This window comes from Balaenoptera musculus, chromosome 4, assembly GCF_009873245.2.
Source record: "Balaenoptera musculus isolate JJ_BM4_2016_0621 chromosome 4, mBalMus1.pri.v3, whole genome shotgun sequence".
NCBI lineage: Eukaryota > Metazoa > Chordata > Mammalia > Artiodactyla > Balaenopteridae > Balaenoptera > Balaenoptera musculus.
In genome coordinates this window covers 95,755,114-95,770,493 of record NC_045788.1, presented here as the reverse complement: position 1 = coordinate 95,770,493, position 15,380 = coordinate 95,755,114, and the positions used below count along the sequence as shown (strand labels likewise).

Sequence of the window (15,380 nt, the reverse complement as noted above, 5' to 3'; positions counted from 1 at the left end):
AGAAGAATGAAATGATTACTCCAGAAGAGACTGCCCCATGTAGAACCTCCTTTTATTCCAGTCATACGGGTGACCCATGCATGCAGGTCTGCCATGAAAACTTCTGAATGAGCACATAGAGTCCATTGTGGTCAGTAAATGTCAAATATTTGACCTTGGAACAATAGCCTTGGGCAGTCTACTTTTGTTTTTTCTTGTTGTTTGTTTGTTTGTCTTTTTGGCTGTGTCGGGTCTTCGTTGCTGTGCCAGGCTTTCTCTTGTTGCCGCGAGCGGGGGCTACACTTCTTTGCGGTGTCGGGTTTCTTGCTGTGGTGCCTTCTCTTGTTGTGGACCATGGGCGCTAGGGCCAGGGCTTCAGTAGGCGCAGCACACCTGCTCAGTAGTTGGCAAGGGAGGGCCCTAGAGCGCATGGGTGGGGCAGTCTACTTTTAGAGGCTGCGTTTTGCTGGGATAAACTGGGGTTAACCCCACTGTGTTCCCAGCCCTGAGGAACACGGAGCACCCCTGCCATCTCTTCCGGTTTCCTGAGCAAGTGCTTCTGTCTTCGAAGGACTCCTCTCAGTTCCTGAATTTCACATAGTTGCTACAGACGTTTTACTGCTTAGAAGAAAGTCCAAAATAGGATTACCTAGAATTCGGGTGTGTGTGGGGGGAGTATTCAGGCCTTTTTGCTGGAAGACCCATGTCATGTACAGGGCGAGTAAAAGCAAAAGGGTTGTTTTAAGGGCTAACAGAATACGTCCACTAATTTCAAGCAAGGAAAGATTCAAGGATCCAATGGCTCTCTGCTGGAGCTTGGCAAATCTTTTTTTTAAAAAAATTAATTAATTAATTAATTTTGGCTGCCTGGGGTCTTCATTGCGGTGCGCAGGCTTCTCATTGCAGTGGCTTCTCTTTGTTGTGGAGCATGGGCTCTAGGCACGCAGGCTTCAGTAGTTGCAGCACGCGGGCTCAGTAGTTGTGGCTCACAGGCTCTAGAGCGCAGGCTCAGTAGTTGTGGTGCACGGGCTTAGTTGCTCCGCGGCACGTGGGATCTTCCCGGACCAGGGCTGGAACCCTTGTCCCCTGCATTGGCAGGTGGATTCTTAACCACTGCGCCACCAGGGAAGCCCCAGCTTGGCAAATCTTATTTCTCTGGTGCAGGGAACAAAACATTGCGCCACTTAGCGGAAAGACGGCCCAAGTAGGGGGATCTGGGGTTTGGTCACTTAGGCTGAGAAGACAAAAGCTTCGAAATGGATGCTCCCTGGGGAAATCCTGATGTCTGAAGGCGACAGGAGCCGGGGTCCTGATAGGGGCCAGAGCTCAGACCACAGGGCAACAGCAGCAGGACACCCTCGCGCGTGAGCCTGGTGGTGCGGAGCTCGACAGGCGCCAACTCTGCGTGCTTGCTCCGGAGGACGCTTGCGCTCCAAGCCCGCGGCTGTCAGTCAGCGCCCTCGGTCCGCCCCTCCCAGAGCTCAACCAATCGCAGCCGGGGGTCGGGGGTGAGGCGACACAGCTGGTCCAGGAAGCCGGGGCCAGGCGGCCTGGTGCAGCTGTGACGGATCAGGGCGTCCAGGTCCCCGGCCGCCGGAGAGCGCACGTCGGGAGGCCAGAGCGGAGGTGAGTGCCAGCCTGCGGCTTGTGCTCCAGGGCCGGGCAGGGCCTCTGTCGCCCGAGCGAACCATTGCCTGGCTCCTCCCGGGCGCCTCTCGGCTGCTAAGCCCCTTCCTCCGCGCTTTGGCTCCCGAGCTCCCGGCCCGGTGCAGAGGAGCTGCAGCCCCGGGGGTCATGGCTGGGGCATCTGAACCTGGAACGGGAGGCTCCGGCCCAAGTCGGGGCAGAGTTAAAGCCCCCGGCTGCCGTAGCCTTGGTCCGGAGTAGCCTGAGCTGCAGCCGGTCCCTGGGCGGGGCTGGGCGCGAGCATCTCCATCCTCAGCTTTCTCGACTTGCTGCAACACCCGCAGGAGCAGCCGCAGCGCGGCGGAGCCCAGACTTCCGGGCCGCTAAAGACTCCTTCCCCTAACACCTTTTCTAAGCGAGTGCGGGGCACTTGGAGACGCCTCCCTCCCCTGCCCGCATCTCCAGTCGCATCGCTGCTCCGAGACCCAGCTGCCTCTTGGCTGGCGGTCCTCTCATGCGTTGGACTATTCTGGTTTTACTGAGCTGTCGTTTTGGGACATCACATTGAGGTCGCTTGGGTAAAGTGTGACTCTACAAGGTGTGATGTGGAGACTCTGCCTGGCCTGTCGCTCATCTCCACTTGATCAAAGACCACTAGTGTGGTGGTAAGAGGGCTTCACAGGATTTATACAAAATTTGTAATTGTCTGTAAAATTTTCCTTGCTTTCATTATTTACTCTAAAGGAGGATTGTTGCCACATTTTCTAAAGAATAAAGGATCACGCTGCTTTGATGGATCTCTCCCCTTCTCACTGTGGTTAATTATCATTTGGAACATCAGTGTGCCCTTGAAGCTGGCGGCACTCCCAGACCCTGATAACTGTCTCAGTCTAAGCAGTAGAACAGCACACTGTTCCTCTATAGTGTTTGGGCTCCGCTTTCCTTTGACTGTGTTTAATATCTTCTGTGTCTTTCATCCTCACAATCTCTCTGGGCCTGATACAGTGCAGTTATTTGTTACTGAGAAAGGAAACGAAGGGATAGATCCCTGAAGTAGGGTTGACTATCCCCATTGACCCAGAATCGGATTGTCCTGGAGGGACAATGTAAGTTACAATTCAAGCATCATTTCTGAAAGGCCATCCCTGACCAATTTGTACAAATAAGACCCTCTGGCCACTCTATACCATTGGTTCTCCTCCCTGGCTGTGTATTATAATTATCTGCAGACCTTAAATAAAAAGCTGTTTCTCGGACCCTACTCCTATGGATTCTGATCCAGTTGGTTGAGTGGAATGCAGGCATTGGTATCTTTATAAGCTTCTGGGATGATATTAATGGGCATGCAAGGTTAAAGACCACCACCTATCAACATGCCCTATTTTTTTCTTATAGCACTTTTTGCTTTGTGACTTATTTAACTGATTTGTTTACTTCTCTACCCTACTGCCCCCGCCTCCACCCCCCCCCCCACCCCGGATATTATGAAAGCATTGGGGTGCTGCTTTGAAAGAAGAGAAGGCCTAGGTGAGTCAGCATTTTGGGCATGTGAGATGGGGGTATGTGAAAGAGAAGTGGAATGGAATCTGGGGAAACAAGTCCTGTAGACTCCTGTCCCTGTGTAGACTTCTGTCCCTGCCTCATTTTTATCCAAGGATTGATCTTATTTGGTTGACCCATCATCATCATGGTCTTGGATGAGTCTCCAGTTCTTCCTCTAGACATTGCCCTGTTAAGTTTCTAGGTTCTACTCAGCACCTTATGAAATACAGCTGATCTTTGGAAAGTTCAAGATACGAACATTTAAGTCTGGATATATTCCATGTAAACCTGTGCTTTTGTCTTTTGTGTGTGGGGTCCTTGTATTCTGAATTAAAATTCCAGATACTTGCTCTGACAAGTACATCTATGTGGCTGGCGGGTCAGAGTATTTAGGATGGGGACTGTTCCAGAAACTGGGTGTGTGGTTGTTCAATAATGTATTGTTTTTGTGTAGTGGTTGTCTAAGAACGTTAGCCCCCCCAGAGGGTGGGGTTGCTGCCTAATTTTGAAAAAGTTTTTATTTATTTATTTATTTTTGCATGCGTTGAGTCTGTGTTGCTGCATGCGGGCTTTCTCTAGTTGCAGCGAGCGGGGGCAGCATGGGCTTTAGGCGTGGGGGCTTCAGTAGTTTAGCACGCGGGCTCTAGAGCGCAGGCTCAGTAGTTGTGGTGCACAGGCTTAATTGCTCCGCGGCAAGTGGGATCTTCCCGGACCAGGGCTCGAACCCACCAGGGCTCGAACCCATGTCCCCTGCATTGGCAGGCGGATTCTTAACCACTGCGCTACCAGGGAAGCCCCTAATTTTCTTTTTAGTACTGAACTCAAGTATTTCATTTGTTACTGACAATTGTAATTCCAAGTGATATAAGCAATCACTTTGTAATTCTCTTGTGAGATGGGGTAGGAGGTCAGGTACCTAATGGCAGTATAGGGTTGTTGCCACAGACCATAAAGAATTTAGATTGGCTGGTAAATAGTCTTAATCAAAATTTAGCAAAACAGACCCAGCAGACCATGGATTTTACTTTTTACTTGTCATTTGAACATAAATATGAAGCATGAGTAAATGGTGTACTAACATTTCAGAAAGATTTGAAAACAAGACTGCTCAAGTTGAGATTCTCATGGAGTGATCACAACTTTTAGATGTGTCCAGATACTTCTTGTTTTCTCTAGTGGTAGGATGGATCATTGAACTACATGATTATTCTAGTCTTTAAGAAAATAAGGACCTACTGTATAGCACAGGGAACTCTACTCAATACTCTGTAATGGCCTATATGGGAAAAGAATCAAAAAGGAGTGGATATATGTATATGTATAATTGATTCACTTTGCTGTACCCCTGAAATCAGCACAGCATTGTAAATCAACTATACTCCAATAAAAATTAAAAAAAAAAAGAAAAATAACATGGAGCTTTTATCTGTGGTTTATATTTTTTCCAGTTATGTTGCTATTTATAAGGTTTTGACCTTTAGCTCAGATCTGAGAATGATTTGCCCTGTGTAAGTTCATGAATATAAATAGCCACTTATTGTTGGTTTTTTTTTTTTTTTATTACTAGGAAAGGAAATGTTCCTATCCTTATTCCGCCCACTACTTTGTACTGAAATCTATGTACATCTCTTTGCTATAAAATTGTATTCTTGATTTCAAATATATTTTCCTTTGCTTCATTTTCAGTATCTTTAACCTGTATTTCATGTGCTTATCTCTGTTGCAGCAGGAAGAATGGTATAAAAATGAAAAACATCAACATGTGCTTCGAATGTGTCAAGAAAAGAATAAGGGCTCTCACGATTGCTTGAGTTCAGATTTTACACCGGAAGGAAAGTTAGATGTAAACCCTAATTTCTTAGTTCTGATAAGTATCTCTTCTCGGGAACTGGAAATTTCCAAAAAAAAAAAAAAAAAGGTAAATTAAATTCAATTATATATTTTTATTTTTTGGTTGATCTAGGAAACTTTTTTTTAGAGTCATTCCTATCTAGCACTATTGTTCTTACTCAATTCTAAGGCAATTTGAGATACCAAATGATATTTTCCTGCTCTCTTTGCAAATAGATTTCTTGCTATAATGCCTAGGTTTTATATTTGTAGGAAAAACCCAGAAATCTGTTACAGATTTCTTTTTTCACTTTGGAATCTTTCATTTTAAATTTGTTTTCTCATATCTGATTTAATGCCTTGTTTCTCCTATAGCTCATCTTTAATTATTACTTTTAGAAACCAGCTTTTTTCTTTATATTTGTGATTTTTATTTCCTGGTGAAGATGAAGGAGAAAAACAAAAACCACCCAGAGGTGACAACTATCAACATTTTAGTATGTGTCTGTTCAAAGAGAGGTCTGTCTAGTACACCTCAGGCTGTATCTACTTAGGTGTGCAGATGGATCTCTCAATCTCAGTGTTCCACCTACTTGTAGCAGGAAGTCAGATCTTTTCCTGGCGTGACCTTCCATAATGATTTTTATAAGAAGTCCCTGGCTGTGAGGGGCTTCTTGCATGTTTGCATTGCTGCCTATAAGGCCTTTCGTTCCTTTAGCTCTGAAGTCTGCTGCCCTTGTGCCATCCTTCTGCGCCACTGACCACTGCTGTGCTGCTGCTGAGCAGCTCTGAACCACACTGCCGTCCTCTGAGCTACTGGCCTTTCCACAGTACGCAGACCACGGCTACCGTGGTGCAGCTGAGTTCCTGTGGAGTATTATCTTTGGTCTTCCCTCTCTGGCCATCAAGGAAACCTATGATTTTTTTTTTTTTTTAACATCTTTATTGGAGTATAATTGCTTTACAATGGTGTGTTAGTTTCTGCTTTATAACAAAGTGAATCAGTTATACATATACATATGTTCCCATATCTCTTCCCTCTTGCATCTCCCTCCCTCCCACCCTCTCTATCCCACCCCTCTAGGTGGTCACAAAGCACCGAGCTGATCTCCCTGTGTTATGCGGCTGCTTCCCACTAGCTCTCTGTTTTACGTTTGGTAGTGTATATATGTCCATGCCACTCTCTCACTTCGTCCCAGCTTACCCTTCCCCCTCCCCGTGTCCTCAAGTCCATTCTCTAGTAGGTCTGTGTCTTTATTCCCTTCTTACCCCTAGGTTCTTCATGACCTATTTTTTTCCCCTTAGATTCCATATATGTGTTAGCATACGGTATTTGTTTTTCTCTTTCTGACTTACTTCACTCTGTATGACAGACTCTAGGTCCATCCACCTCACTACAAATAACTCCATTTCGTTTCTTTTTATGGCTGAGTAATATTGTATTGTATATATGTGCCACATCTTCTTTATCCATTCATCTGTTGATGGACACTTAGGTTGCTTCCATGTCCTGGCTATTGTAAATAGAGCTGCAATGAACATTGTGGTACATGACTCTTTTTGAATTATGGTTTTCTCAGGGTATAGGCCCAGTAGTGGGATTGCTGGGTTGTATGGTAGTTCAATTTTTAGTTTTTTAAGGAACCTCCATACTGTTCTCCATAGTGGCTGTATCAATTTACATTCCCACCAACAGTGGAAGAGTGTTCCCTTTTCTCCACATGCTCTCCAGCATTTATTGTTTCTAGATTTTTTGATGATGGCCATTCTGACTGGTGTGAGATGATATCTCATTGTAGTTTTGATTTGCATTTCTCTAATGATTAATGATGTTGAGCATTCTTTCATGTGGAAAACTATGATTCTTGTGGCCAGCTCCTGGAGAAGGGTTTCTGCAGAGGAGCAGAGGGGCCCTGGAGACAGAGTTATTTCCTTTATTTCACAGCCATTTCCTTCCTAGAATTTACAGGCACTTCAGGGTGGGTAGGTAGCTGGGTGTTGGAGAGGGGTGATGTTGGGGGGCTATGAAATGGTTAAGTGCAGTCTTTCACAGTACTTGGCATCCCTGTGGAGGTGGCCAGGAGTGGGGGATTTATTCCTGTGTAATTTAGGAGAGAAATACCTCTTGCCTAACATGAGTGTAAGCGCTGCCAGGGGAATTTCTGGCACTTAGTACAGTGTGCGGTACAGAGTAGGCCTCCATAATTATTTATCGTGTGGATTGTTGAATCAGCATATATCATGTAAAGAGCTAAGTACTGGGAAGGAATCAAAAAGTATGATACATTGTTATCCTTAAGTTGCTCTTCTCTGATATATAGTTTCTGTTTTTTTTTGTTTTTTTTTAAAAAGTCTTAATTGGTATAGAGTAGTTGGGGAGACGAGAAATACATAGAAATACAGAGATCAGCTGAGAAGTGAAAAACGTAAGTGCTGTGGGAATTCTGAGGATGGAAAGCATATTGGAATAGCTTAGCCTTGTCTCCTTTATGAAGCTGGGGTGACGAAGTGTTGTTGTATGTCCTTGTGGTATGGGACTTGTGGTATGGGAACGGATTAGACCAGAAGAGTGGAGGAGTGAGGGAAGAGGGGGCTTGCCAGGTCCAACACAAAACTGTAGGAGTATTGGTGCAGCTGAGGGAGTCTGAGGTCCTCTGCACTGTGGTTACGCACCCTCTTCACCTTTACCTCTCTATCCTGCCTTCCATGGAAAGCCTCACTGGGAACTAAACACTAACATTTTCACTGCTTACCTATATCATAAAAGCAGCTTGGGGACTTCCCTGGTGGTGCAGTGGTTGAGAATCCGCCTGCCAATGCAGGGGACACGGGTTCGAGCCCTGGTCTGGGAAGATCCCACATGCCACGGAGCAACTGGGCCCTTGAGCCACAACTACTGAGCCTGCGCGTCTGGAGCCTGTGCTCCGCAACAAGAGAGGCCGCGATAGTGAGAGGCCCGCGCACCGCGATGAAGAGTGGCCCCCACTTGCCGCAGCTAGAGAAAGCCCTTGCACAGAAACGAAGACCCAACTCAGCCATAAATAAATAAATAAATAAATTAATTAATTAAAAAAAAAAGCAGCTGGGGAGAGCATTTTAAAATAATTACATGGAAGAACAGTTAGGAGCCACATACTGTCAAGTCCTCTGCCTCTAGCAGGTGTGCTGAAGGGTTTGGGGGAGCTGTTACTCCTGAAGCTTAGCTTTCCTCTCCTACATCTTCAGGGCAGGTGTCTTTGCTCCTGTGCCTTGTTACTCAGCTGAGGAAGCATCAGAACCACATGTGTGGTGAGGGAGCCAGAAACCCAAAGGGTGTGTCCTGTCTCCTGCCATACAGAGGGATGGCATCCCTGTTTTCCAGAGGTTATCAGAATGGTTTGCACCTAATCCCAGATCTTCTCATAAAATCACAGGTTTTCTTCTTACTGCTCTTTAAATATAATTACTCTAGTAATGTAATAAAACTTAAACTGTAAGGGAAGGGAAGTGGTTTTATTTACTTAGACCTCTTTAGAAAATTAACACTTGAATTTTGTAATTTCTAAGGGTTTGAAGATACTCTTCTTTGCTCTCTTAAAAGTTAAAACCTAAATAGGTCGTAGGACAAATATCTCTGTACTTACACAGAAGCCTGGAGCTGGGTTTAAGTAAATTGTCCAGATATGGAATAGATGTTACCGTGCTCTGTTCCTTTGCTTTCTCTTATGACTTTGGGTCTTCAGTAAGGTTAAGGAAGAGGAAATATGGTGTCTTTCCTTTTACTCCACTCTAAGCTGTTGTAATTGGTAATCTGTTTTCTCATCTCCCCTCTTCGAAGGAGTCCTTTGGAGAAAAATGTGCTTCTTAAATCAACCCCAGCTGCTCTTTTATACAAAGAACTCGTAAGGAAACTAGCGGAAAAGAAGCAAGTCAAACTGAAAGCTCACCTGCAGCTCAGAAAAACGAAGACATGGAGTTTTAAGGAGTGAAGGGAGCATGGTGTCGGCCATGGGTGATCAAGACACAGCCAGACAATGTGGATCAGTTTCTTCAAACTACGTTTTTTCTGCTGTCTGCTTGCAGTATTGATGGTGGTAGTGCTGGTCATCAATGTCACTCAGGTAGAGGTGAGTACTCAGCATGCTGCTTCATAACTAAGGGAACCAAGTCGAGGGATTTGGGGCTAACTAGCCTGGAAGACATTGATCATCAGGAAACTTATCTCAGTCACAGTTTCTGTTTTCATTCATTCAGTAAGTGTTTGAGTGCCTTCAATGGTTATAATACTGTGCTAGTCACCAAAGGTGCAGTGGTTTCTTCACTATGGAGCTCGTATTCTAAATGTGCATGGGAGAAAATAAGAGTAATAAGCAATCATAGAGTATAATAATAAATGATAATTAGAAATTGTGAGAAGTACTGTAGAGATAAGAAAGTGGGTTCTGTAGAGTAGCTTTAGAGTGATGAAAGAAAGTCTTTTCAAGAAGGGGACCTTTTAGCTGACTCCTGGCAGAAAGCTGAAGGAGTATTTCAGGGGAGGGAGATGATGATGTCTGTTTTTTTTTTTTTTAAATATTTATTTATTTATTTTTGGCTGCTTTGGGTCTTTGCTGCTGCATGCAGGCTTTCTCTAGTTACGGCGAGCAAGGGCTACTCTTCCTTGTGGTACGCGGGCTTCTCATTGCAATGGCTTCTCTTGTTGCGGAGCATGGGCTCTAGGCGTGTGGGCTTCAGTAGTTGTGGTGCGTGGGCTCAGCAGTTGTGGCTCGCAGGCTCTAGAGCGCAGGCTTAATAGTTGTGACACATGGGCTTAGTTGCCCTGCGGCACGCGGGATCTTCCCAGACCAGGGCTCGAACCTGTGTCCCCTGCACTGGCAGGCGAATTCTTAACCACTGCGCCAGCAGGGGAGTCCAGTGAGTCTGTTTTAAAGACTGGGTGTGGTGTTCAGGACAGGGACCATGTCTTATTGAACCCTCACAAGTGCCTGGCACTGAGAAGGTACTTAGCAGTAGTCCCCTCTCCCCCTCTCTTCCATTCCCTTCATGAACTCACAGATCACCAAAATTTATGGAGTATTTTTTATCTAAACTGATGCTGTCCTTTTAATTTTGTTGGCTTGTGGTACTTCTCAGGTTATAGGTCCAACTTAATTACGGTATTTCTTTGCTTTTTGGATTTTGGTGTAGACTGAATGTTTGTGTCTCTCGAACATCCCGGCCCTGTGGGAGCTCAGGTTACTGTTTTCTCTCATGCTGTCGTGTGGTTCTTTCCCCAGCCTCCAGGAGTTTCCTTACACACTTGTGCTCTTCAGTACTCTACTGAATACTTAATTAGGACTCTCTGTAGATCTCCTGAGTTCTGTGTGCAGCTGTCTCCTACTGTTACTGTCCTGTGGATTCTAATCAGCTTGGTCTTTTAAGACTCTCAGCTCATCTCCTCAATTTAGGGGGTGCTCCAGGCTCCACCTGGGTTCCCCTCTTGCTGCTGCAGCCTGGAGATGCTCTCAAGGCTGTAAGCAAAGGGCAATCAGTCATAGGGATCATTTCCTTTATTTCCCATCTTTCAGGCATCATGTCTTTCGTTGTCTGATGTGCAGTGTCTGGAAAACCACTGTTTCAGGTGGAGGAGTAAATCTCACTGTTGCTGTATCTTGGCTGCAAGTGGAAGTCTGAGGGACTTGCATTTGAGGGGAAAGAGTTCACAGAGGAGCTGGAGAGAAGAATTAATGGACCAAGGAGTGGAGGAGAGGATGGGACCTATAGTACAGATGGAGCAATAACTATGTAGAATGAGGGACATGGTACATTGTGAGTGTTCTTGTTATCATTTTATTATTAATTATGTAGGAGGAGCCGTGCTCCTTCCTCTGACCTAACAGGGAAAAATGTCATAATGGTTGGCAATGTAGATACATTTGCTGCTGGAAGGTAAGACATTGAGGGAGTGCTTGCCTAGAGAGGAGGCGGAAGGTGGAAGGAGGGTGGAGCCCAGGAGGTTGGTACGTAGGGGCTTGAAAGAATGGGGGTGGAAGATGGAGCTGACCCTGCAGGATGATAGAGGGGCAATAACTTTCAAGATCATATATATGTATGCATGGCGCTTACTTGCATTGGTTTTGTGAGTGTGTGTTTTGTTTTACCACGTTCAACAGCCTGGGTGTAAGAACAGAGAGGATAGTTGTGTAGGTCTAGGATGGCCGAGGAGGTAGGAGAAAGAGAGACTTGAGAGGTTAGGCTCTAGTCCCACATCGTTAATGTCATTATAATCAGGAAGGAATGTTAGGAATTATTGTTAGGAATTCCCCTAATAGTCCTGCTGTAGTTCTTGGAAACTCCTGGAGAATGTCCGCTAACAGCGCTAGCTATCTGCGCAAACACAAACCGAACAATAATGGAGAAGGGAGGTGGCAGTAATATAAATGATGTAGGACAATTTTAATATTGAAAATATAAATAGATGTTTTAGTGGAGTGTGGTGAGACACTTTCCCTCGTCTAAAGAGGTTATCTTGTCCAGGCTGAGAGTATTGTTATGACTTTTAAACTGTTCAGTTTATTACTATGATGATAATTGTTAAAGAAGCTTGGGGTGGGGAGTGGGGAGTGGGAAAGGCTCTGAACCTTGGTCGTCTCCCATCCCTTAATCCCTGGTCTGTCCTAGGCTTCTGAGCCTGATTGTACTCTCCTTGCCATTAGAGTATCTGAGTATTTTCTAAAAAGCACAGGTTCAATTTTAATTAAAAATATCACATAAGAAAATTAACCATCACAGGTGGTAAGGGGAGAAAAAGCATTTTCAAATATGCCAAATTCAGAGTTGGTTAAGATAAACAAACAAAACAAACAGCACTAAATGAAGCAAATATTCTTTCCATTGGTAACAGGTCTCCTTCATGTTTTTGTTTCCTCATCTGATGCTCAAGTTAGTCTCCTTTATATTGTATATGCAGAGTTTTTTGAAATTTAAGAAAGGAATATTTCCTTTGTCACGACTATTACATTTTTACTTAGTTTTCCAACATGAAATGTGGTTAGATACTTTAAATTCTTCAGCTTCTGAAACATTAATAAAGATTTATTGAATGAAAGTTGAATAAATTCGAAATAATTCATGGGGGTTTAAAAAAATACAAATCCTAGGACATCCCGTTTGCTCCATCTCAGATGTGTCACACCAAAATCCCCACATTTCCTAAGATTTGGCCAAATTCAGTTAAACAAATAGAGGAACAAATAAGATCCACAAACTAGCAAAACCTCTCTAGTTAGGTGATTGTGAGTAGAACAACTACTATAGTGAATTCACAGATTTCTGAATTTCTAGAAGTCTCTGAATGTAAAGGACTTATTATCATGTTGGTATATATGGTAGGCTGAATAAAGCCCCCAAAGATGTCAGTGTTTGAATTCTCAGAACCTGTGAATATGTTATCTGATAAAAGGGACTTTGCAGACAAGTTAAAGTTAAGAATCTTGAGATAGGGATATTATTCAGGATTATTTGGGTGGGCCCAATATAATCACATGGGTCTTTATAAGAGAGTGGCAAGAAGGTGGAGGTGATATGATGATGGAAGTGGAGATTAGAATGATGCAGGTAGAAACCATGGGAGAAAAAATATCACATATGAGAAGGAGATATATATCAGTATCTAGCAAAAGTTTGTAGGGAGAATTCTCTGTTAGTTCTCTGATAACCTCTCATTGAGGATGGCCTGTATTTATTTGTTTTTTCCTTATTCATTGATATTTTAAATATATATGTTTTCTGATTATGAAAACAATACCAGTGTATTAGGGCTTTTGGCTGCAAATAAAGCTGATTCAGTCTGGCTTTAATATTAAGGAATAATATTCATTTAGAATAGAAGTCAGGAGGTATAGTTGGGCATAATTCATTTTGCTATTTTTTCTTTTTTTTTTTAAGTTACTCTCTTTTTATTTATTTATTTATTTATTTATTTATTTATTGGCTGCCTTGGGTCTTTGTTGCTGCGCGCAGGCTTTCTCTAGTTGTGGCGAGCAGGAGCTGCTCTTCATTGTGGTGCGCGGGCTTCTCTTGTTGTGGAGCACGGGCTCTAGAGCACAGGCTCAGTAGTTGTGGCACACAGGCTTAGTTGGTCCGTGGCATATGGGATCTTCCCGGACCAGGGCTCGAACCCGTGTCCCCTGCGTTGGCAGGCGGATTCTTAACCACTGCGCCACCAGGGAAGTCCCATTTTGCTATGTTGAGCGTAGTTCAGGCTCCATTTCTCTGTAAGTCTCTCAGCTGTGCCCTCTGTACATTAGCTTTGTCTATGGCGTCCTCTTTCATGGTTGGACTTTAGGTTGCTGCCACAGCAACAGGTGGTTGCTTTCTTGTACCTGTCCAGCTTGAGATACAATTTTTTCCCTCAAAATATTCTCAAGAGTTACTTGCATTTTTTTCATTGGCAAGTAAAATTCAGAGAGCTGTTCCCAGAGTACTGGTGGTGTCTGGATTCGGGTGCATGAATCCATCAGAAACATGCAGCAGCTTTTCATAGAACAGAATTGGGTCACAGGCCCATTCCTGAATCAGTCACTTGGGATTATTCTTTGATCAGTCAGGCCCGCCCCTGAGCTGACAGGTCAGTAAACAGCAGTGTTGTGTTTCAGTAGACAGTAGTGAAACAGGCCTGTGGGACAGGCAGGCGTAATGTTCACTCCAGTCCACACCTTACAGTGGCTCCAGGAGTGACCATTAGTGTTTCCTCTTGGCTCTGAATCTAAAAAGATGGCAGACCTTGAAGCTGTCCTTGTTACTGGCCTAGAATAGGGTTATCATTTGGGAAAATTAAGTGAATTGACATTTTTGCATTCTTTTTCATTTTTAAGTAGAATTCAGGTGACTTAGCACCAAGCATCTGGTGATTCTTGGATTGGGCTGTGTGGGTCAGTTTGCTGGCCTTGAGTTGGTAGCTGGTGGCTACCCAAGGAACAAGAGTGACCATGGGAGAGGGAGAGAGGAAAAAGAAAGGAGAAGGAGGCATGCTGTGAGCACACAGTGCATGGTTTGGTCCTTAGTGGTTTGTCATAGCCTCACAACAACTAAAAAGGAGAGGGAGGCTGGAATATTTCCTAAAAGGTAATCAGTAGGTAAGGGAAATTCTTCTGTTTTTAAAAAATTGAGATATAATTTACATATAACGTTGTGTAAGTTTAAGGTGTATGATGTGTTGATTTGATACATTTATGTATTGTAATATGATTACCACTATAGTGTTAGCTAGCACTTCTATCATGTCACATAATTATCATTTCTTTTTATGGTGAGAACAATTAAGATCTTGTTTCTTAGCAACTTTGAAGTTTGTTACATAAACTTATTATATTTATATTAATACAATAATACAGTATTGTTGACTACAGTCACTATGCTATGCGTTTGATCTCTAGGACTTATTTATCTACTAGTTGCAAGTTTGTACCCTTAAACAATATCTCCCTAATTCCCCAATCCCCTAGTAATCATTTTATTCTCTGTTTTCACGAGTTCAGCTTTTTTTTTTTAACACTTTATTCCTTTTTTTTTTTTTTTTTTGGCCACACCACGTGGCTTGTGGGATCTTAGTTCCCCTACCAGGGATTGAACCCGGGCCCTTGGCAGTGAAAGCATGGAGTCCTAACCACTGGACTGCCAGGGAATTGCGGAGTTCAGTTTTCTTAGATTTCACATATAAGTGATATGGAGTATTTGTCTTTCTCTGTCTGACTCATCTCACTTAGCATAATATTCCATTGTGCGTGTGTGTATGTATATATATATATACATATACATACACACACACTGCATTTTCTTTATTCATCCATCAATGGACTTAGGTTCTTTCCATATCTTGGCTATTGTGAATAATGCTACAGTAAACACGGGTGTGCAGATATCTTTTTTTATACCTTTTTTCATTTCCTTAGGATATATACCCAGAAATGGGATTGCTGGATCATATGATAGTTCAATTTTTAATTTTTTGAGGAACCTTCATGCTGTTTTCTGTAGCAGCTGAACTAATTTACATTCCCAACAACAGTGTATAAGGGTTCCCTTCTCTCCCTATCCTCTTTATCTTCCTTATGATAGCCATTCTAATAGGTGTGATGTGATATCTTATCATGGTATTGATTTGCATTTCCCTGATGATTAGTGATGTTGATCATCTTTTCATGTACCTATTCACCATTTGGATGTCTTCTTTGGAAAAAATGTCTATTTAGTTCCTCTGCCCGTTTATTTATTTATGTATTTTTGGCTGTGTTGGGTTTTTGTTGCTGTGTGCGGGCTTTCTCCAGTTGTGGCAAGTGGGGGCTACTCTTTGTTGCAGTGCATGGGCTTCTCATTGCGGTGGCTTATCTTGTTGTGGAGCACAGGCTCTAGGCATGTGGGCCCAGTAGTTGTGGCTCGCGGGC

At 43.6% G+C, this 15,380-nt stretch overlaps 1 protein-coding gene across 3 annotated transcripts in view; it reads left to right on the top strand.

Moving 5' to 3' along the window:
- Positions 1 to 1,487: 1,487 nt before the first annotated feature.
- NXPE3 (neurexophilin and PC-esterase domain family member 3) overlaps positions 1,488 to 15,380 on the top strand; it is a 54,367-nt gene continuing 40,474 nt past the window's right edge. For 2 of the 3 annotated variants that reach the window (XM_036851820.1, XM_036851818.1), the window contains exons 1-3: positions 1,488 to 1,605; positions 4,874 to 5,065; positions 8,795 to 9,083. In XM_036851820.1, coding sequence (XP_036707715.1) covers positions 8,991 to 9,083 — 93 coding nt within the window. In that variant the 5' untranslated portion in view covers positions 1,488 to 1,605; positions 4,874 to 5,065; positions 8,795 to 8,990. The remainder of the gene's footprint in view (positions 1,606 to 4,873; positions 5,066 to 8,794; positions 9,084 to 15,380) is intronic. The other variant, XM_036851819.1, reaches the window with a different exon arrangement.